The sequence below is a fragment of the Tachyglossus aculeatus genome, chromosome 2 (genome assembly GCF_015852505.1).
Source record: "Tachyglossus aculeatus isolate mTacAcu1 chromosome 2, mTacAcu1.pri, whole genome shotgun sequence".
Classification (NCBI taxonomy): domain Eukaryota; kingdom Metazoa; phylum Chordata; class Mammalia; order Monotremata; family Tachyglossidae; genus Tachyglossus; species Tachyglossus aculeatus.
The window spans coordinates 83488396-83512831 of record NC_052067.1 but is presented as its reverse complement, the minus strand read 5'-3'; the positions used below and the strand labels follow the sequence as shown (position 1 = coordinate 83512831).

General features: G+C 43.7%; 1 protein-coding gene across 1 annotated transcript in view; it reads right to left on the bottom strand.

Annotated features, from left to right (window-relative positions):
* The window catches only part of SGK1 (serum/glucocorticoid regulated kinase 1), a 172455-nt gene that overhangs the window by 48741 nt on the left and 99278 nt on the right, over positions 1–24436 (bottom strand). The window contains exon 3 of the mRNA XM_038767838.1: positions 20318–20393. Within this exon, the coding sequence (XP_038623766.1) occupies positions 20318–20393 (76 nt within the window). The remainder of the gene's footprint in view (positions 1–20317; positions 20394–24436) is intronic.

The following is a 24436-nucleotide window of genomic DNA, read 5'->3' as shown; positions in this document are numbered from 1 at the left end:
CTCAAGGGTCAGTTCTTGGTCCCCTTCTGTTCTCTATCTCTACTCACTCCCTTGGTGAACTCATTCGCTCCCACAGCTTCAACTATCATCTCTACACAGATGACACCCAAATCTACATCTCCGCCCTTGCTCTCTCTCCCTCCCTCCCTCCAGGCTCCTATCTCCTCCTGCCTTCAGGACATCTCCATCTGGATGTCCGCCCGCCATCTAAAACTCAACATGTCCAAGATTGAGCTCCTTATCTTCCCTCCCAAACCCTGTCCTCTCCCTGACTTTCCCATCACTGTGGACGGAACTACCATCCTTCCCGTCTCACAGGCCTGCAACCTTAGTGTCATCCTTGACTCCGCCCTCTCATTCATTTATTCATTCATTCAATCGTATTTATTGAGCGCTTACTGTGTGCAGAGTACTGTACTAAGCGCTTGGGAAGTACAAGTTGGCAACATATAGAGATGGTCCCTTCCCAACAGTGGGCTCACAGTCTAGAAGGGGGAGACAGAGAACAAAACAAAACATATTAACAGAATAAAATAAATAGAATAAATATGTACAAGTAAAATAAATAAATAAATAGAGTAATAAATACGTACAAACATATGTACATATGTACAGGTGCCGTGGGGAAGGAAAGGAGGTAAGGCGGGGCGGATGGAGAGGAGGAGGAGGGGGAGAGGAAGGAGGGGGCTCAGTCTGGGAAGGCCTCCTAAGGCCTCTCATTCACCCCACACATCCAATCCGTCACCAAAACCTGCCGTTTTTACCTCCACAACATCACCAATATCCGCCCTTTCCTCTCCATCCAAACCGCTACTTTGCTGGTTCAATCTCTCATCCTATCCCAACTGGATTACTGCATCAGCCTCCTTTCTGATCTCCCATCCTCCTGTCTCTCCCCGTTTCAATCTATACTTTGCTGCCCAGATTATCTTCGTACAGAAACGTTCTGGGCATGTCACTCCCCTCCTCAAAAATCTTCAGTGGTTGTCTATCAACCTAGGCATCAAGCTAAAACTCCTCACTCTCGGCTTCAAAGCTCTCCATCACCCCGACCCCTCCTAGCTTGCCTCCCTTCTCTCCTTCTCCAGCACACCCTGCACCCTCCGCTCCTCTGTCACTATTCTCCTCACCATACCTCATTCTCGCCTGTCCTGGCGTCGACCCCCGGCCCACGTCGCCCCCCTGGCCTGGAATGCCCTCCCTCTGCCCATCCGCCAAGCTAGCTCTCTTCCTCCCTTCAAGGCCCTACTGAGAGCTCATCTCCTCCAGGAGGCCTTCCCAGACTGAGACCATTTCTTCCTCTCCCCCTCATCCCCCCTCCATCCCCCGCATCTGAACTCCTTCCCTTCCCCACAGCACCTGTATATATGTATATATGTTTGTACATATTTATTACTCTATTTATTTATTTATTTTACTTGTACCTATCTATTCTATTTATTTTATTTTGTTAGTATGTTTGGTTTTGTTCTCTGTCTCCTCCTTCTAGACTGTGAGTCCACTGTTGGGTAGGGACTGTCTCTATATGTTGCCAGCTTGTACTTCCCAAGCACTTAGTACAGTGCTCTGCACACAGTAAGTGCTCAATAAATACGATTGATTGACTGATTCCTCCCTTCAAAGCCCTACTGAGAGCTCACCTTCTCCAGGAGTCCTTCCCAGACTTCCTCCCTTTTTTCCTCTCCTCCTCATCACCCCCTCCCTCCGCCCTTCCCCCTTCTCCTCCCCACAGCACTTGTGTATATTTGTACATATTTATTATTCTATTTATTTTATTAATAATATGTATATAGCTTTAATTTTATTTATTCTGATGGTATTGACACCTGTCTACTTGTTTTGGAGTTTTTTTGTCTGTCTTCCCCTTCTAGACTGTGAGCCAGTTGTTGGGTAGGGACCGATATATGTTGCCGATTTGTACTTCCCAAGCACTTAGTACAGTGCTCAGGACCCAGTAAGCACTCAATAAATAAGAATGAATGAATGAATGCATGACTTGTGTCCAACCTGATTATCTTGTATCTACCCCAGCACTTAAAACAGTGCTTGGCAAATAGTAAGCACTTAACAAATACCATGACTATTATTGTTAATTCATGCTTTGGTGGCAAAGTGGTCATTGCTGGCAATCAGGCACTTTGACACTCTTTTTACCAATAAGGAGAAAAACAGTGCAAATTGTGTGCACTAAGCAGAGTAAGCAATTTAATGCAATGACATCATACAGTAACTTTTGTGGAAATCTGTAGAAACCAGAGTCTGTCATGGAACCCCTGTCTCCCTAACCCCCGATCTCTCCTCCTCCACCTTCTTCTCCCAGATACCTGTTAGCATGTACCCCACATCTAAGCCATGGGATTCAGCAGCCAGGGCCAAGACTAAGACAGTCTGGGCGGTTAAATTAAAAATAGCAGACATAGAGGCATCCGGTACGATATCAGTCCTGGCCAGGGGACAGAAAAGCTGAAAACCAGTATGCCTGGCATCAGACCAGATGAATGGTCACCGCTGATGTGCGGGAGGGAAGACAGACTGAGCCTCTAGATAATTAGAAGGAAACTGACACAAAAAAAGTGAAAATAGCTTTAAAGAGAATAACGATAGGCTGAATTACGAGTTGGATTGAATCTGTTATATATATTTGAGATGATGAAATCATCCATTTTGGGAAAGCACTTTCACTTTAAATACTTTAAACGTGAGGTTTGCTTCCTGGTATTTTAAAGATTACAAGTAGAATGTGAGAGGCCTGTTTCTGCAGTTGTTCAGCTTGGATCTTTATTATGCAATAGTTCATATGCTTTTGACATCTGCTTCCTGAATGAACTGAAGAATAATAAGGTTGTATGAGGTCACAGTTTGGAGCTAAGATCTACCTTGCAGGAAAGGCATCGTGATTGACATTCATTTTCTTCCTGTATTGTGGGAGGCTTTAAATAAACCAATTAGATTAAAACCAATTTTTTGTGTGGTACAGGAAGCCTTCCCTGACTAACCTCTTATCTTCCCACCCTGTCCTCCCTCCCTCCCTCTGTGTCACCTATGCACATGCATTCATACCCCCAAGCACTTTGCTACCCAACCCCAGAGCACTTATGCACATATCCTTAGACTTTAATATTGAACAGTAATTGTAGTATTTGTTTAGCCCTTACTATGTGACAAACATTGTTCTTAGCATGGGGTAAATAAAAGTTAATCTTGTCATTAACAGTCCCTGCTCCACTCTAGGATTCCCAGTTTAAGTAGGAGGGAGAACAGGGACTGAATCCCCATTTTACAGTTGAGGAAACTGAGTCACAGAGAAGTTAAGTGACTTGCTGAAGGTCACACAGCAGACATATTGGGCAGCAGGGATTAGAACCCAGGTTCTCTGACTCTCAGGACCATGCTCTTTGAACTATGCCACGCTGCTTCTCTTGCTTTCCCTGAGGGTAATTTATTTTATTTTCTGTCTCCCCAAATAGATTGGGGACCAAAGCTCCTTTTGATCAGGGATCATGTCTAGCAAATATATTGTAATCTCCCAAGTATTCTGCACACAATAAGTGCTCAATAATTATCACTGATTGATCCATTGGTACTTTGTCTAAATGGATAACTGGGCTGCTCCTGGAAAGCATTGCTATTGCATCATTTGATCCATCATCTTTCTTTTAACAAGGAAATTCCTCTGTAAATCAAAGGCTTGAAATTTGAACATGTTTTATACATGAAGAAAGTATCAGAGTTTTATGATCTTAAATCATTAAGCCTTAATTATTACAAATAATAAACGTTTAACATTAGCTGTGATTTAGCTCCATTAGACCTTTGATCTGCTGCCCCATTAGTCTGACATATACATTAATGACTAAGGGAGAAGATTAATTAAATGCAGATAATGAACTCCCTGAATTGTCACTACAATAGCAAAGTGAGAAATGTTGAGTTGAACTAGTTGCTCTATGGAAAAAACAACATTTCCAAAGTCTAGGGAAATTAAAATGTCACGAAAAGGAGATTGATAGTTTTGGATGGGAGTCAGGGATGAAAAAAGTGTCATGGGAAATGAGAAACGAGGCATGAGAAAAGGCAATTGTTAGTTTTGGATAAATGCATGCTTAGTTTTTATGCTAGCAGCTGATCGACAATAGTCAGTCCTGTAAACTTGGGGCTCAGCCCCGAGCTGAAGGATTGTAGTAAGGCAGATGGGGCCAGTGCGAATATGAGCTGAGCTAGTGATGGAGAGAGAGAAAAAGGTAGTTCTAATTTGCTCTATAGGGAAAAAAAAATCAATCCTCAGCTTACAGAATTGCCTACTGAGAAGCAACATGGCCTAATGGAAAGAGCACGGTCCTTGGAATCAGAGAATCAGATCCCAGCTCTGTCACTTGTAGGCTGTGGGATCTTGGGCAAGACATTTCACTTCTCTGTGCCTCAGTTACCTCATCTATAAAATAGCGATTCAATACCTGTTCCCCCTCCTACGTAGACTGTGAACCTCATGAGGGACTTGATTATCTCGTACCTATTCCAGTACTTATACAGTGCTTGGCATGTAGTAAGTGCTTAACAAAAAACACTATTATTGTTATTACCGTTATTACATAATTTGAGGAATAACATGTTAGGGCTGCCACCTTGCTGGAACAAATTCAACCCTTCAGTGGAAGCTATGTCAATTTTAAGAGCATTGGGAAGCCTGGGGCAACTAACGTGACTTGTACTATTGTGGTTGGATCGTGAGCCTCAAGGTGCCTGAAATTCTCCTTAGTGGCAAAGCTCTCTCCCTTTTATTAAATTTATTCTTGTCCTTGTCTTTTTTGCATTGTTTTGGTAACTTAGTTTCATTCTTCCTTATGTGTCTCCTGTTCTGTCTTTATTTTCTTAGATTTTGAGCCCTTCGGGGACCAGGGCCCATGCCTAAATTTCACCCATGTACTTTCTCCATGGAGCTTAGAATGGTGCTCTGCACAAATACTGATAATGACAACAGCAAGGTCTAGTGGATAGAGCCCGGGTCTGGGAATCAGAAGGACTAGGGTTCTAATTCCGCTCCTCCACTTGTCTGCTGTGTGACCTTGGGCAAGACACTTAATTTATCTGTGCTTCAGTTACCTCATCTGTAAAATGGGGATTAAGACTGTGAGTCCCATGTGAGACATGAACTGTGTCCAACCTGATTAGCTTGTATTTACCCCAGCGCTTAGTGCAATGCCTGACACATAGTCAGAGATTAACAAATACCATAAAAAATAATAACGGAAGTGTGTGTTAGGCAGTTACTATGTGTCTAGCACTGTGCTAAGCACTGAGGCAAGATAATCAGGTTGAATGCAGTCTCTGTCCCTCACTGGGCTCACAATCCAATGAGGGAGAACAAATAGGTCCTTAATAAATATTTATTACTACTATAGGTGGATACATAATTGCATTTGTCAGCAATGCCAACTGAAAGAAGCAGTGAGGACCGTCAGAAGCAGCATGGCCTAGTGTCAAGAGCATGGGCTTGGGAGTCAAAGGAGTTGGGTTCTAATCCCACTCCACCGCTTGTCTGCTGTATAACCTTGGGCAAATCACTTAACTTCTCTGTGCCTTGGTTACCTCATCTGTAAAATGGGGATTACGACTGTGACAGGGACTGTGTCCACCTTGATTACCTTGTATCTATCCCGGTGCTCAGAACAGTGCTTAGCATGTAGTCCTTCTAGACTGTGAGCCTGTTGTTGGGTAGGGACCATCTCTGTATGTTGCTGACTTGTACTTCCTAAACACTTAGTCGCACACAGTAAATGTTCAATAAATACAATTGAATGAATGACTGTAGTAAGCATTTAACAAATGCATAATAATAATAATTATAACTGAGGCCAAAGTGAAAAGAGGAAAACCTCAGAGGCCAATACAACTTGGCTCTGGATTAGCCTGACTTCAAATTTCAGCTAACGGCGTATTTTGAAATGGGGTTTTATCTCAGGTCAGAATAAATCCCTTTTCTTGACCCAGAACTCTCCAGAGGAGTTTCAAGTCATGCTGCTCGTCACTGTGCTCTTCAAATCCTGACCTGGGGAATAGGAGAGTTTTACCTGTGCATCTCTGAAGCGATCATCAGCATCCTGCTTTAGGTACAAAAATAATAAACAGAGGACCCCTGAGCCAGGGGAAAATATCCAAGCAAGCTGGGAATACTAATAAAAAAAAAAAAGCTCCAAGCAACAATAACTGGGTCTGTTCTCTTTGGATCTGTGTTCAGAACGTGTGACCTGTTGAGCGCAGAAGGGCTCAGTGTGTAGATGTGCAGCTGGTGTGTGACCTGCCCTCAAAGCTGGCACGCCGCTGTGCACAGCTGAACACACATGGAGCCTGGGGGGAGGTGCAATCCCCCTCACTGCCCTGGATTAGAGCAGCCGGCAGCTCATGCCCGCTAGACACACAGCTGATCAGAGCCCTGGCGGTGCCAGAACTCAGCTCCCTGCTCTGTCTGTTCCTAATAAGAGGAGCCGGGGGGGGAGGGAAGGAGGAGCAGAAGGAAGGACATTTCCTGGCCCCGCCATGATCTCTGAAAAAGCCCCGGCCTTTCCCGGCTCATCTCCCTCTGCACCTGTGAGGGTGTTGTGGCTGGCGGGGATGGGAGGAAGGAGAAGGAAGTCTGGAGGCGGCTGTTGGGAAGTCACTTGGCCTCAGGTTCTCAGGAGAGCTCAGCACCAGAGAAGGGTTCATTCATTCATTCATTCAATCGTATTTATTGAGTGCTTACTGTGTGCAGAGACTGTACTAAGTGCTTGGGAAGTACAAGTTGGCAACATATAGAGATGGTCCCTACCCAACAGTGGGCTCACAGTCTGGAAGGGGGAGACAGAGAACAAAACCAAACATATTAACAAAATAAAATAAATAGAATAAATACGTACAAACAAAATAGAGTAATAAATATGTACAAACATTTATACATATATACAGGTGCCATGGGGAGGGGAAGGAGGTAAGACGGGGGGGGATGGAGAGGGGGACGAGGCGGAGAGGAAGGAGGCTCAGTCTTGGAAGGCCTCCTGGAGGAGGTGAGCTCTCAGTAGGGCCTTGAAGGGAGAAAGACAGCTAGCTTGGTGGATGTGTGGAGGGAGGGCATTCCAGGCCAGGGGGATGACGTGGGCCAGGGGTCAATGGCGGGACAGGCGAGAACGAGGCACGGTTATTCCACGTGGCCTAGAGGAAAGCGTATGAGCCTGGAAGTCAGAGGCCCTGGGTTCTAATTATAACGGCATTTATTAAGCGCTTACTATGTGCAAAGCACTGTTCTAAGCACTGAATAATAATAATAATGGCATTAAGTGCTTACTATATGCAAAGCACTGTTCTAAGCACTGGGGAGGTGATCAGGTTGTCCCATGGGGGGCTCTAATTCTGGATCTGCCACTTGTCTGTGTCTGTCTTGTCTTTGGGCAAGTCACTTTACTTCTCTGTGCCTCCGTTACCTCATCTGTAAAACAGGGATTAAATCCTGTTCCCTTCTACTTATGCTGTGAGCCCATGTAGGACAGGGACTGTGTCCAATCTGATTATCCCGTATCTATCCAAGCATTTTGTAAAATGCCTGGCCCATAAAAGGACTTGACAAGGATTATTAAGAAAAGAAAAAGAAAACCCCACACATTTATTCAAGTGACCATCATCCATTTCTCAAACTATTTGGGTGTGACCCATTTTTTTTAATATTATTTAAGCACTCACTATGTACCAGGCACTGAATTAAGTGCTGGCAACCACCCCAACTATGCTGGTATTCAATGCAAAACTGTAGTAGGCTCTCTTGATGGGTAAGAAGCAAGGTTGGGATGCAGTTAGCCTGTTATACCAATAATAAATCAATCATTTAATCAGTGGTATTAATTGAAGACTTCTGTGTGCACTGTACTAAGCACTTGGGGGAGTGCGATACAGCAGAGTTGGTGGACACGATCCTTGGTCTCAAGGAGTTTTTAATCTAGTGAGGAAGACATTCATTCATTCAATCATACTTATTGAGCACTTACTGTGTGCAGAGCACTGTACTAAGCACTTGACAGATAACATGAAAATAAACTACAGATAGGGGAAACTGCAGAGTATAAGGCTGTGTTCTTAAGTGCTGTGGGGCTAGAAGCGGGGTGATTATCAAAGTGTTTGGTGGGTACAAATCTAAGGGCATAGGTGTTGCAGAAGTGGATATGAATAGGACTGGCTCACAGCCCATTGTTGGGTAGGTACTGTCTCTATATGTTGCCAACTTGTACTTCCCAAGCACTTAGTACAGTGCTCTGCACACAGTAAGCGCTCAATAAATATGATTGAATGAATGAATGAGTGTGCAGAACAGTTTTAAAATAATAATAATGTGGCATTTGTTAAGCGCTTATTATGTGCCAGGCACTGTACTAAACACTGGGGTGGATACAAGCAGATCGGGTTGAGGCTTACCGTCTCAATCCCCATTTTACAGATGAAGTCACTGAGGCCCAGAGAAGTGAAGCGACTCACCCAAGGTCACACAGCAGACAATTGGCAGAGCAGGGATTAGAACCCATGACCTTCTGACTCCTAGGCCCCTGCTCAATCCACTGTGCCACGCTGCTTCTCAGTTTTATAGAAAAATGATCCAGACAGCAGAATTAAGTTTGGACTGGTGTGGGAAGAGGTTGGTGGCTGGGAGGTCAGCAAGGAGGCTGATGCAGTAGTTGAAGAGGGATAAGTGTTTGGATCAGTGAAGTAGTTGTTGGGATGGAGAGGAAGGACCAGATTCCAGAGATGTTGTGAAGGAAGAGCCAACAGGATTTAGTGACAGACTGAATGTATGAGTTGAATGAGAGGGATGAGTGAAGGATAAAGCCAAAGTTATTGACTTGGGGGACTGAGAGAGGGTGTTATTGTCTACAGTGATGGGAAAGTCAAAGTAGGGGCGAGCGTTCGGATAGGAAGATGAGATCCGTGTTGTTTGTGTTGTTTGAGGTGTTGGTGGGACATCCAAGAAGGGAGGTCCTGAAAGCAGGAGGAAATGCAAGACTGCAAAGAAGGAGAGAGGTCAGGGCTGGAGAAATAGATTTGGAAGCTGTGGGAGAGAATGGATTCCTCCAGGAAGTAGTTGTAAATGGAAAATAGAAGTCGATGTAGAACTGAGCCTTCCCCCTGCAGTTAGAGGATGGGAGGCAGAGGAAGAGCCGGTGGAAGAGACTGAAAAGGAGCAGATGGAAAGATGGGGGAGAGCCAGGGGAGGAGAGTGTCAGTGAAGGCAAGGTTAGCTAATGTTCACAGGAGAAGGGGGTGGTCCACAGTGCTGAGAGGACTAAGAGAGGATAATGTGGCTCTGCACCTTGTGAAAAGATAGATGATCTCAGGGGAAACATGCCATGCACTTCTCAGGCTACAGGGGATACAAACCTCTGCTGCCTTTTAACCCTTCACTCCAACCATGCCTCAGGATCCATTCTAGCTGACAGGAGAATCAGCCAACAACAATTACTGAATATCTGGTGGGACCCCAGGAAAATAAAGGGAAGACTGCCAGGTACCAATGGAAACAAAGAGGGACTCTGGGAATATGGTATTCTACTAAGCACCTGTACTCAAAATTGTTTTTTTAGGGGAGGTTTAGGTGTTCAGTAAGGTGTACCTTCCCCTTCCCACCTCATTCTCTTCCCTCACTTCTTCCTCCTGTCACCAATCTTTCCCTCCTCCAATCACCAAGTATGCTTGATGGGAATATCAATCAATCAATCAGTCAATCATATTTATTGAGTGCTTACTGTGTGCAGAGCACTGTACTAAGCGCTTGGGAAGTATAAGTTGGCAACATGTAGAGACAGTCCCTACCCAACAGTGGGCTCACAGTCTAGAAGGGGGAGACAGAGAACAAAACCAAACATACTAACAAAATAAAATAAATAGAATAGATATGTACAAGTAAAATAAATAAATAAATAAGTATATAGAGTAATAAATATGTACAAACATATATACATATATACAGGTGCTGTGGGGTGAGAATAGTTATGATAATAATAATTATGACATTTCTTACATGGTTAGTATGTGTCAAGAAGTTTCTAAGTGCTGAGGTAGATACCAGGTTATCAGTTTGGACAGAGTCCCTGTCCCACATGAGGCACAGAGTAGAAAGGAATAGGATTTAATCCCCCAGTTTTACAGATGAGGAATCTGAGGGACAGAGAAGTTAAGTGACTTGCCTAAGTTGACACAGCAGACAAGTGGCAGAGCCAGGATTAGAACCCAGGCCCTCTGACTCCTATACCAGTGCTCTTCACAATTGGCCATGCTGCTTTTCTAGGGAGAGTAGTTCAGGCTACTGTAGCATCAGGCATGAGGAAAAAATACCATCAGGCTAGCTGGGTAACTGACTAAGTGAGTTCAAAAGATTAGTCAATGCAGAGCTCTGGGGACCTTTGAAGCAATAATGTGATTAGCCAAAGATGAGGTCGAATGTTTGAAGGTGTAAGGCCTTGGTGAGGTCTGGGCCCGCTTGCCTCCCGGTTGGAGGACCCCAAATGGGGCCAGATAGCTCTGGACTCTTTTCCATCTCTGGGGCTCTGAGGGGCTTTTGGGGTGAATCTATTCAAGCTGTACCTGCAGACTTATTGTTCAGAGGTCACTGGAACACTGGGGCATTCAGAAACTTCTCAGACTCCCCGAGGCCCATTGGTTCTTCCTGATTAACTGGTTCTTCTCCTAGACTGATAAGCTCCTCTAGACTGGAAGCTCATCGTAGGCTAGGAACATGTCTACTATACCACAATAATTATGGAACGTGTTATGTGCTTACTATGTGACAAGCACTGTTCTAAATGTTGGGGTACATATAAGTTTGTTGGACACAGTCCCTCTCCCACATAGGGCTCACACTTAATTCATTCAATTGCATTTATCAATAATAATAATAATAATAATAATAATGATGGCATTTATTAAGCGCTTACTATGTGCAAAGCACTGTTCTAAGCACTGGGGAGTTCACAAGGTGATCAGGTTGTCCCACGTGGGGCTCACAGTCTTAATCCCCATTTTACAGATGAAGTAACTGAGGCACAGAAAAGTGAAGTGACTTGCCCAAAGTCACACAGCTGACAAGTGGTGGAGCCGGGATTTGAACCGATGACCTCTGACTCCAAAGCCCGGGGTCTTTCCACTGAGCCACGCTGCTTCATGCAGAGCACTGTATTAAGTGCTTGGGAAGTACAAGTCAGCAACATATAGAGACGGTTCCTACCCAACAACGGGCTCACAGCCTAGAAGGGGGAGACAGACAACAAAACAAAGCATATAGACAGGTGTCAAAATTGTCAGAACAAATAGAATTTAAGCTATATGCCCATCATTAAAATAAATAGAATAGTAAATCTGTACAAGTAAAATAAAAAGAGTAATAAATCTGTACAAATATATATACAAGTGCAGGGGGGATGGGGAGGAGGAGAGGAAAAAGGGGGCTCAGTCTGGGAAGGCCTCCTGGTGAGCTGTCAGTAGGGCTTTGAAGGGAGGAAGAGAGCTAGCTTGGTGGATGTTTGGAGGGAGGATATTCCAGGCCAGGGGAGGACGTGGGCTGGGGGTCGACGGTGGGACAGGTGAGAACGAGGTACTGTGAGGAGGTTAGTGGCAGAGGAGCAGAGGGTGCGGGCTGGGTTGGAGAAGGAGAGAAGGGAGGTGAGGTAGGAGGGGGCGAGGGGATGGACAGCCTTGAAGCTGAGAGTGAGGAGATTTTGCTTGATTCATAGGTTGACAGGCAGCCACTGGAGATTTTTGAGGAGGGGAATAACATTCCCAGAGCATTTCTGCACAAAGATGATCTGGGTAGCAGAGTAAAGTATAGACTGAAGTGGGGAGAGGCAGGAGGATGGGAGATCAGAGACGAGGCTGATGCAGTAATCCAGTCGGGATTGGATGAGAGACTTAATCGCTTTGTGCAATGTTCTGCGCATAGTAAGCGCTAAGTAAATACCACTGAGTGATATTAGTAGCATGGTCTAGTGGAAAGAGAATGGGCTTGGGAGTCCGATGTCCTTGGTTCTAAACCCAGCTTCTCCAATTGCTTACTTTGTGACCATGGACAAGCCATTTAACTTCTCTGTATATCAGTTATCTCACCTGTAAAATGGGGATTAAATCCTCCGCCCTCCAATTTAGACTGTGAGCCCCATGTGGCACAGGGACTGTGTCCAACCTGATAAACTTGTGCTTACTACAGCACTTATAATCAATCAGTTAATCAGTTGTATTTATTGAGCACTTACTGTGTGCAGAGTACCGTACTAGGCGCTTGGGAGAGAACAGTATAACGGTGCTTGACACATAGTAAATGCTTACCAAATGCCATAGAAAACCTCTGTTGCATCATCCCAAGTGCTTGTACCATGTTCTGCACCCAGTAAGTACTTAGTAAATATCATTGATCAATGAATTAACAATGTTTGTGTGCCTAATGCATCTGGAGCACCATATTAAGCACTTGGTTTCTGTCAATGGGCTTTTCTAAGCTTTTCAAGGTGGACAGCCTTGGCTACCCCAGTCCCATAGGCTCCACAGACACTGATGGGCTTGCCAACCTGGCACAGGATTGGCAGATACTTAGCTGCAAGTTTTGGATTCCTGTAGCATTTGAGAGCAAAAGAACAAAAAGCAGTTGACCATGCTAGTGTTTGAACCTGCGGTGTGGGTAAAAGGAGTAACTTTTCACGTTTTCTGCAGGAGGGGAGGACCTTAATTTGCAGACAAGGTTTTCTCCATCAAAACCCATCTCTCATTTTGACTTTAATGAAAACAGAAAAGTAAATTTTCTTCCTTTTTGTGGATGTGAAACCATAAATGCTCATCCTCTTATTGTTGGTTCTCTAAAGTCCAGGCTGGTCTGGGATATAAGATTCCTTGCTATGATTCACTGCTTGGGCACTCTTCACGTCTGTATTTTACACCACACTCTTTCTTGCTGTCTGGTAGCCACCAACTCAGTGGGAAAATGCTTGGGCATGTATTTTTATGAAAGGCATCATTCCCAAACTTTATTTTGCAACTGGGAATGATTCAATTTATAGCAAATGGCAGATGCTAAAAACAGCCAATCCCCAGATTGAGTGAGAGTCAGTGAGATTTTTGGAATGAGATTTCTTTTTTGGGATGGAAAAGAGTGAGGGTGTGGTGGCTCTCCACAACAATGACTTTCTCCTTGACAGAAAACTAGAGACCCTAAAAGATTCAATAGAGTGTGTGAGTGCTTAGAGGGGTGGGAAGGGAGGAGGGAGGTGTGTGTGTGGAGAACTGATGGTGTCAAAGTCCAGTTTGGAACACAAATGTTATCATCTTCAAGCAAAGGCATTGAAGAAACAAGCACCCAGCTGGAGTCACAGAACTTGTAAAACAAACTCCATTGTTTATATGCCACATAATCTGACTTCCTAGGAGAAAAGAACACTATCTACTTTGGAATGATAATACCTGGAAAAATACACAGTATGAAAGGGGAAAACCACCCTATCTTTAAATGCAAATTCGACTAGACTTTGAAAGAGAGGTACTTGAAAAACAAAGGGGTAGAAAAACAAACAACTCTAGTTTCAAAGCCTAAGAAACAAAATATTGGGAAGAATTGAAGCAGTCTGTAAACTCCTTGAAGGGAGGGAATCTGTCTTTCAACTCTTTTGTAATCTGCCAAACTCTTTGTACAGTTCTCTCTGCACAGTGGGCACTCAATAAATACTACTGGTTGTCTATTTACTTCTACCTGGACAAACACTTGAATCTTTAAGAGAAGTCACTTTGCCGACTGATAATCATGATTAGAAACTCAGGTTGACCATGTCAGGATTGAACCAACAATCTTTTCTTTCCTTGTCCTGAATACCTCTCAAGAATAGTAAAAACAAGTATAGCAGGAATATGGAAAAAAAAGAACAACCCACTTTCCCCCAAGTTAACTGAGCTAAATCTTAACAATTTCTTCTGATAGGATCCTTTGAAATCCCATTCACTTTCAGTCCCGAGTCTTTCTTTGCCTTATCAGATTAGGCTAGTTAGATTGAACCCTATTAACAAAAGGCTATTCTCTGTGACCTTTGCCCTGCACCCCTTGATTGTGGAATATTTGTTTTTAATATCAGCCATGCTAAATGACTTTAAACCATAATGCATCAGATTAAATCAGTACATGTCCTTTACTAGGTATTTGGGTGCATCTGGTAATATTCTATTAACCCAAATGCATTTATTTTTAAAGAAAATGGTACATGAAATAAATGTTATTCTAATTATTATATGCAGCTGTGAAATACATCATCACCATTATCAATCGCATTTATTGAGCGCTTACTGTGTGCAGAGCACTGTACTAAGCGCTTGGGAAGTACAAGTTGGCAACATATAGAGACAGTCCCTACCCAACAGTGGGCTCACAGTCTAAAAGGGGGAGACAGAGAACAAAACCAAACATACTAACAAAATAAAATAGACTAGATATGTACAATAAAATAAATAAATAGAGTAACAAATATGTACAAACATATATACATATATACAGGTGTAATCTGTATCAAAGTACATCAGTACAGAATACATCAAGGTAACATTGAGTATGCACATATTGATGATAAATAGGAACATTGACTCTTGAGAAATTATAAAAGGAGGTCTGCAAAGTTCTTTAGCATTTTGGCACTTAACAAATGAATAATAATAGTAATAACTGTGGTATTTGTTAAGCGCTTACTATGTGTCAGGCACCGTACTAAGTGCTGGGGTGGATACAAGCAAATTGGGTTGGACACAGTCCCTGTCCCACTCAGCGCTCCAGCTTCATTCCCCATTTTACAGATGAGGGAACTGAGGCACAGAGAAGTGAAGTGATTTGCCCAAGGCCACACAACAGACAAGTGGCAGAGCAGGGATTATAACCCATGACCTTCTGACTCTGAGGCCTGCACTGTAGCCACTAATCAATCAATCAATCGTATTTATTGAGCGCCTACTGTGTGCAGAGCACTGTACTAAGCACTTGGGAAGTACAAGATGGCAACTTATAGAGACAGTCCCTACCCAACAGTGGGCTCACAGCCTAAAAGATGTCTAAAAAATCTAAAACACTAATGCATTTGGGGAGAAAAAAATAACACAACCATTATACTGAGCTGCTGAGTTAGAATGGAGTCCTAGTCATAAGGAGGAATCACCTAAAACTGTGGAGCATCTTGTCTGCACTATTTCATAAGAACCCCACTCTGCTGACCTGCAGTATAGGACAAGACTTATGAAACTGGAGTCTTAAATTTTTAATATGTGTATTAAAATTTTACAAATTTTATAATGCATTAATACATTTTAGCACAATTAAGGATTCTAATTAGTTATTACATTTCGTTCTCACACCCTGAGGTGACTATTTTTTTATCAACGAGAGTGCAATTTAAGAGGAAAAAAAAAAGATTAGATTGCAAGCTCCTTTAGAGCAGCAATAATAATAATAATAATAATAATAATAATAATAATAATAGCATTTATTAAGCACTTACTATGTGCAAAGCACTGTTCTAAGCACTGGGGAGATTACAAGGTGATCAGGTTGTCCCACGGGGGGCTCACAGTCTTCATCCCCATTTTACAGATGCGGTAACTGAGGCCCAGAGAAGTTAAGTGACTTGCCCAAAGTCACACAGCTGACAACCGGCGGAGCTGGGATTTGAACCCATGACCTCTGACTTCAAAGCCCGGGCTGTTTCCAATGAGCCACGCTGCTTCTCTTCTCTACATAAAACATAATTATGTTTTATGTATCTTCTGTATGTCTCCTGTACGCCAAGTACAGTGCTCTAGAAGGTGCTCAATCGGTGGTACTTATATGATTGCTGCTATGTGACCTTGGGCAAGTCACTTCACTTCTCTGTACCTCAGTTACCTCATCTGAAAAATGGGGATAGAGTCTGTGAGCCCCATGTGGGACAGGGACTTTGCCCAACCCAATTTCCTTGTAATCACCCCAGTGCTTAGTACAGTGTCTGGCACATAGTAAGTGCTTAACAAATACCATATTTATTATGAAGATGATGATGATGATGACGATTCTAGTGGGAATGTTAGTTGGGAAATGTGGGGTGACAGACAGTGGGATTCAGAGCCAGGGAAAGACAAGCTCACCATTATTCACTCAGTCTTTCTCTTGAATCCTCCTTGCCCTCACTCGAAATCTCTCAATTTTGCAATCTCCCTCTCTCCCTCTCTCCCTCTCTCTCCATCTCTCCCATCTCTCCCATCTCTCCCATCTCTCCCATCTCCCCATTCCCAGAAAGAGACATTCTCAGTAGCACAGCCCCCCTTTTAGACTGTGAGCCCACTGTTGGGTAGGGACTGTCTCTATGTGTTGCCAACTTGTACTTCCCAAGCGCTTAGTACAGTGCTCTGCACACAGTAAGCGCTCAATAAATACGATTGATGATGATGATGATGAATCAACAGCAGGTAAAAATATAGACCCAAGTTGTGGTAGCTGACACTCCCATCACAGTTTCATCTAGACCTGTGTGGCCTTGTGAAAAGGGCGTGGGCCAGGGGAGTCAGAGGAACTGGGTTCCAGTGCCAGCTCTAGCACTTATCAGCTGTGGGATCTTGGGCAAGTTACTTAACGTCTCTGTGCCTTAGTCACCTCATCTGTAAAATGGGGATTTAAAAGCAGTGTGGCTTAATGGAAAGAGCAAGGACTTTGGAGTCAGATGTCATGGGTTCAGATCCCAGCTCTGCCACTTGTCAGCTGTGTGACTTTGGGCAAGTCACTTCACTTCTCTATGATTCAGTTACCTCACCTGTAAAATGGGGATTAAGACTGTGAGCCTCCTGTGGGACAACCTGATCACCTTGTAACCTCCCCAATGCTTAGAACAGTGCTTTGCACATAGTAAGCACTTAATAAATGTCATTATTATTATTGAGAAGCAGTCAATGTGGCTCAGGGGAAAAGAGCTTGGGCTTTGGGGTCAGAGGTCATGGGTTCAAATCCCACTCTGCAAATTGTCAGCTGTGTGACTTTGGGCAAGTCACCTAACTTCTCTGTGCCTCAGTTCCCTCATCTGTAAAATGGGGATTAAGACTGTAAGCCCCCCGTGGGACAACCTGATCATCTTGTAACCTCTCCAGGACTTAGAACAGTGCTTTGCACATAGTAAGTGCTTAATAAATGCTATTATTATTATTATTATTACGTGGGACCTGGACAGTGTCCAACCTAATTATCTAGTATCTTCCTCAGTGCTTAGTTCTGTGCTTAGCTCATAGTAAGCCCTTAAGAAGTACCATTAAAAAAGAAAAAGTGGCTACTGGTGACCCATGGGGTCAAATGTGTTGACCAGGCATGCATCAATTAACCAATCAGTGGTATTTATTGAGCACTTACTGTGTGCAGAGCACTGTACTAAGTGCTTGGGAGAGTACAATACAACAGAATTAGTGTGGCTCAGTGGAAAGAGCCCGGGCTTTGGAGTCAGAGGTCTTGGGTTCAAATCCCAGCTCTGCCACTTGTCAGCTGTGTGACCTTGGGCAAGTCAGTTCACTTCTCTGGGTCTCAGTTACCTCATCTGTAAAATGGAGATGAAGGCTGTGATTCCCACGTGGGACAACCTGATCACCTTGTATCCCCTCAGCGCTTAGAACAGTGCTTTGCACATAGTAAGCACTTAACAAATGCCATTATTATTATTATTATTAATTAGTGGACATGTTCCCTGCCCATGACACAGTGACCTCATGGATGTCATTTTTGGGTGTAAGCAAATTTCATATAATTCCAGAGCATTTCTTTGGCTGAGGGGAGTTGCTCCAGAGACTTTGGGTTCCCCTCCCAGGTCAGTGTAGAGTTTGGCACAGTGTCTTGAGGTTTGGCACCAAAAAAACCAAAACAATCCCTTCCTCCCCTCCCTCCTCCCAAACACACATTATTTTTCTTTCTCTCTCTCTCCCACCCTACCCCCTCCTGTCCTTCCCTCATCCCTCCTCCCTCCCCAGCAAATAAATGAGAAGCCATGAAAGGGGATGAACCAGCTGAAAACCAAAAGAAGCAGTGTGGCCTAGTGGAAAGAGCAGAGGCCTGGGTGTCAGCGGGCCTAGGTTCTAATCCTGGATCTGCCAATTATTCTGCCAATTACTTACTGTGTGACCTTGGGCAAGTCACTTAACTTCTCTGTGCCTTAGTTTCCTCAAGCATAAAATGGGGGGATTCAATACCTGTTCTCGCTCCCTACTTAAGACTGGGAGCCCCCATGTGGGACAGGGACTGTGTCCAACCTAATTAACTTGTATCTACCCCAGCACTTAGAATACCATCTGAAACATAGTAAGCGCTTAACAAGTTTCATAAAACAAACTAACAAACTGCCTGATATGAAACCAGATTGATGGCATCCCATTCTCAGCCTATCTCCAGTTCGGGGCATTGGGAATTATGATGGCGGCAGCAGCTTGAGTTTATATTCTTACAGTTCCTATTGCTGTTCCTCCACTTTTTACATAGTTTCCCCAGAGCTCTCTCCACCGCACATAGGTGCAAGAGAGAATATAAATGCAGGCCCTTTGTTGCCCCAGCTACCTTTGTCGGGGCTGTCACTACCAGAAGTCTTTTCTTAAGACACAGAAGGCAGCCTGCATTTTACAAGCACTCCCTTCCAGGCCAATTCTGTGGGGATCCAGGGAGACGGTGACCCAATTCTTTTTCTATCTCTAGATATAAATTAAATTAAACCTAATGGACCAGGGAAACAAATCGGTGATAACAGGGTATAAGGAAGCATTGGTTTCCAATTTTTTAATGGCATTTTTAAAATGCTTATAATAATGATAATAATGGCATTTATTAAGTGCTTACTATGTACAAAGCACTGTTCTAAGCACTGGGGAGGTTACAAAGTGATCCGGTTGTTCCACGGGGGCCTCACAGTCTTAATCCCCATTTTACAAATGAGGGAACTGAGGCCCAGAGAAGTTAAGTGACTTGCCCAAAGTCACACAGCTGACAATTGGTGGAGCCGGGATTTGAACCCATGACCTCTGACTCCAAAGCCCACGCTCTTTCCACTGAGTCATGCTGCTGCTTCTATTATGTGCAAGGCACTGTACCAAACACTGGAGTAAATAGAAGTTATTTGTGTTGGACACAGTCCCTGTCTTACATAGGGCTCACAGTCTTAATTCCCATTTTGCAGATGAGATAACCGAGGCCCAGAGAAGTGAAATGACTTGGCCAAGGTCACACAGCAGATAAGGGCGGAGGCAGGATTAGAACATAGGTTCTTTCGCCTCCCAAGACTGTGCTCTATCAACCAGGCCACGCAACTTCTCAAGGCTTTTGAGATTTAAGAATAAGTCTTTTGAAACCTGTTTGGTTCATGTGATGACTGAGGGCAGGCATTCTGAGACCAGTAATTCTTGTGACTGAAGAACAACTCTTTGTCCCCCAGGACTAGGACTGTTGAAATTATTATTCATTTAAAACTATTTTCCAGAAAACTACTTTATCTCATGAAAAGGCTAGTTATTCTGTGCTTGAAATACTGGAGTTTTTAGGACTGAGAGAAGAATAGGTTAAAATACTGTATTTAAAGGCTTTCTACATCCTCTAGTAAAATTTGGGGATTTGCTGTGTGTGGGCTGATGGTTGAAATGTTTCCTGGCCCTTTCTAGAGTTACCCTTGTGTGTTTAGAAATTGCGAAGCTGCTATTACATCACTGTCGTAGCAAATATTACCATATGCATATGCAGGGAATCATTTCATGACTAATCGAGAGGCTGCCAGCATCCCTTTAGATGGCATGCAAATTGGTAATAATAGTTTTAATAAGCAAAAGATCCTTCTAACCAGCAGAAGTTCATATACTTGGCTGATTAGCATTGACTTGAAGATGTGCAAGGTGAGTTTTTCCTTTAGAGACATGATCAGGAAATCAAACACAGGAGATCCCTGAATGCGTCTTGTGTGGATAGAGCAACTCCAGGACAGCACACAGACTTGTATGGCAATTCTATAATAATAATGGTAATGATGGTATTTGATAAGTGCTTGCTATGTGTCAAGCACTGTTCTAAGTGCTGGGGTAGGTATAAATTAATCTGGCTGGACCCGGTCCCTAGTCTACAAGAGTCTCCTAGTCTTAATCCTCATTTCATTGCACAACTGATTTCTGCTGGTCCTAAATTTTCAGTCTGTCTGGTTTGAGGAAAAATATATAATTCTTAAAACTGTATTTTTTAAAAAAGCCCTTGGTATGGTTTCCTGCAGAAGACATTCCCATATGACTGTAGGCCCAGAGAACATTTCACTCTCCATACCTGGGTCTTCGTTATTCCAGAAAGTTCTCGGATCAGGTTTATTCACAATGTCAGCGTTAGAATAAGGGTCCTTCATCTACAAAACATAAGGCAATGAAACATGATTCATTCATTGTCGTATTTGCCGAGCGCTTACTGTGTGCAAAGAACTGTATTAAGTGCTTGGGAGAGTACAGTATCACCAAAAAAAGACACATTTCCTGCCCACAATGACCTTATGGTCTGTGAAACTTTACTGCATTAGTTAACTCATACGCGAAACACTTTCTACTTCTCCATTCAAAAGAATGCAAGGGAAGCCGGGCACAGCATTTGTTATACCCAAGACAGTCCAATGATTCAAACTCATGCCGCGGAATCTCTTCTTTGAAAGAACCGTCCTGAGAGTGTCAAGAGCCAGGATTGGAATAACACTCTCCATCATGTAATGGGTAGTGACTTTTTGGAATTTCTGTAGGCAGTGTTCCCAATCTTATTTCCAAGTTGGGTAATTAAAAGTCTGAAAAATGTCCAAGGAGGGGTGGGGGTGGTATGTGTGTGTGTGTAAATTTAGAGCCCTCTCTAGAAAAGAAACACCTTGTTTTACACTTGCTCACAAGTGAGCAAGCGCAAATGCACGCACACAAATTTCCTTTTGCACCATCAATTTTTTTTTTTGGTATTTGTTAAGCGCTTACTATGTGTAAAGCACTGTTCTAAGCGCTGCAGGGGGTACAAGGTGATCAGGTTGTCCCACTTGGGGCTCACAGTCTTAATCCCCATTTTACAGATGAGGTAACTGAGGCACAGAGAAGTTAAGTGGCTTGCCCAAGGTCAGAAAGCTGACAAGTGGCGGAGCTGGGATTCGAACCCATGACCTCTGATTCCCAAGCCTGTGCTCTTTCCACTGAGCCATGCTGCTTCCCCTGTTCTAGACTCCACAACTAAGTTTTCATCTACATGGGCATTGGTGTATTTTTTTCAGTGATATCCAAAGATTGTTCTGTGCCACAGAAATAGAATCTTGCTTCATAACTATCAGATCAGCATATAAAGTCTTTTAAGAATATGAAGTCCTCTCCAGAGCCTGACCAAGCAGCCCAGTATTGCCTCTACCTAGGACACCAGGATGCTGCATAGAGGAACCACATGGTGTTTTACCCTCCCTCAACATCCATCTTAATGGTTATGGATGTTCCATCCACTATTCCATTCTTCCCCACCACGTTGCCAACTTCTCCTCAAACAGCTTCGATATACCTCTCGTTTCATTCTTTCATTCAGTCATATTTATTGAGCACTTACTGTGTGCAGAGCACTGTACTAAGAGCTTGGAAAATACATTTTATTTCATTCACTATGATCTGATAATGTCCCCCTACCACCCAAACTCTTCTTTCTGCCTTGCAGTATAATGTGAACATTGGAAAAACGTTATAATGTGTGTTTTATGAAAATGCAAATTTGAGTTCAGTCCTTCTGCTCCTGTGAAGGGCCCTTCATCCATTGGTGATGTACAACAATATAGTAAATTAACAGACAGTTGTTGTAGATGGGGTTCAGTAAGGTGTATAATAATAGTAATAATAGTAATAATGAGGGTATTTAAGTGCTTACTTATAATAATAATGTTGGTATTTGTTATGCACTTACTATGTGCCAAGCACTGTTCTAAGCACTGGGGGGATACAAGGTAATCATCATTGTCCCACATGGGGCTCACGGTTTTAATCCCCATTTTACAGATGAGGAAACTGAGGCTCAGAGAAGTTGTGACTTGCCCAAAGTCACACAGCTGACAAGTGGGAGAGTTGGGATTAGAACCCATGACCTCTGACTCCCAAGCCCGTGCTCTTTCCACTGAGCCATGCTGCTTCCAAGCACTGTTCTAAGCACTGGGGTAGATACAAAGTAATCAGGTTGTCCCACATGAGGCTCACAGGCTTAAATCTCTCTTTACAGATGAGGGAATTGAGGCACAGAGAAGTCAAGTGACTTGCCCGAAGTCACACAGCACAAAGTGCCACACAAAGTGACAGAGCTGCAATTAGAACACTAATTGCACTAAGCCACTAAGCCACACAGCTTCTTGTCATCTAGTGGGACTTGTGCTCCCGGAAATGATAATGGTGGTATTTGTTAGGTACTTACTATGTGTCAGGCACTATACTAAGCTCTAGGATCAATGTTAGCAAATTGGGTTGGACAAAGTCCCTATCCAGCATGGGACTCATAGTCTAATTCCCCATTTAACAGATGAGGTAACTGAGTCCCAGAGATGAAGTCATCTGCCCAAGGTCACACAGCAGACAAGGGGAGGAGTCGGAATTAGAACCCAGGTCCTTCTGACCTCCAGGTCTGTGCTCTATCCACTAGGCTATGTAGGCTTCCTAGACAGGGAGGGACTGTTTCTTTCATTCATTCACTCATTATTTCATTCAATAATTGGTCTCACCTTTGCAACCTGCCAAGATTCTTTCCATAAAAACCACTGCCACGTTAGTACAATCACTCATCCTATCCTGACTGGATTACTGAATCAGCCTTCTTTTTCACCTCCCAACTTCCTGCCTTTTCCCACTTCAGTCCGTACTTCACTCTGTTGCCCAGATTATCTTTCTACAGAAACGTTCAGGGCATGTCACCCCCCTCCTCAAAAATCTCCGGTAGTTTCCCATTCACCTCCATGTCAAATAAAAACTCCTCACTACTGGCTTCAAAGCTCTCCATTACCTTACCCCTTCTTACCTCACCTCCCTTCTCTCCTTCTACATCCCAGCCTGCACACTCCATCCCTCTGGTGCTAACCTTTTCATTGTGCCTCAATCTCTCCTGTCTCTCTGCCGATCCCTGGACCATGTACTACCTCTGGCCTGGAACGCCCTCCCTCCTCAAACCAAACAATCACTCTTCTCCTCTTCAAAGCCCTGCTGAAGGTACATTTCCTCCAAGAGGCCTTCCCAGGCCTTCTCCTTTTCCTCAGCTCCCCCTCCCTTCTGCTCTTCCCCCTTCCTACCCTGCAGCACTTCTGTATATATGTATATATCTATAATTCTATTTATTTATATTGATGCCTGTTTACTTGGTTTGATGTCTGTCTCTGCCCCCTAGACTGTAAACCCGTTGTGGGCAGGGATTATCTCTATTGCTGTATTGTACTTTCCAAGCACTTAGTACAATGTTCTGTATACAGTAAGCTCTCAATAAATACAATCGAATGAATGAATGTGTGCAGAGCACTGTACTAAGTGCTTGGGAATGTACAATATAACAATAAGGAGTGACAATTCCTGCTTCCAACGAGCTAATAGTCTAGTCTTCCTCCCTTCCTCCCAGCTCTCTCTCCTCCAGCCCCTCCCCATGTGCTATTTGTCAAACTCAGAATCCCAACCAGGGCCCTCTGTCATGGGCCCTTCTCCAGAAGACTGGTTCTAAGGGGAGGGACTTGTAGGGAGCTATCCTGCAGCTTCTCTGGGAGATGGAGGAGTCATCAGGGTGCTGATAAATCCAGTTCTTCCTTGATCCTGCTCCTCATGGCTTGCTGGACTTAGCCTGTTTCTGATCTGGCCTTTTCTGAGCTTCACCAGGTGTTCACAGGAGTTTTTCTGGGTCCATCGTGCTGGAGTTTTGGAGTCTTTAGCTGTCCAGAGGGAGTTTCATACTCTTTTAGATGGACTATCTACTTCTTCCAAACAAATGTGGTCATCCTCAGCCTAAATGGCCTATAGCTACTGCCCCAAAGGGATGGTTGAGTGCTAGTGGTCTCAGTCACCTCATCTGTAAAATGGGGATTAGGACTGTGTGTCCCATGTGGGACAGGGACTGTGTCCAACCTGATTAATTTGCATCTATCCCAGCACTTCGAACAATGCTGACATATAGGAAGCGCTTAACAAATACCATAATTATTATTATTAGTCCCTTTTTGATAGGGCCAAGACACCCCTGAATGCTGCCTCTTGGGATCACTTCCTGGATCCATTTTGTGCCCTCTCCCTCACCTCCCCTTCTAGACTGTGAGCCCACTGCTGGGTAGGAACTGTCTATATGTTGCCAACTTGTACTTCCCAAGCTCTTAATACAGTGCTCTGCACACAGTAAGCTCTCAATAAATACGATTGAATGAATGAATAAATTTGC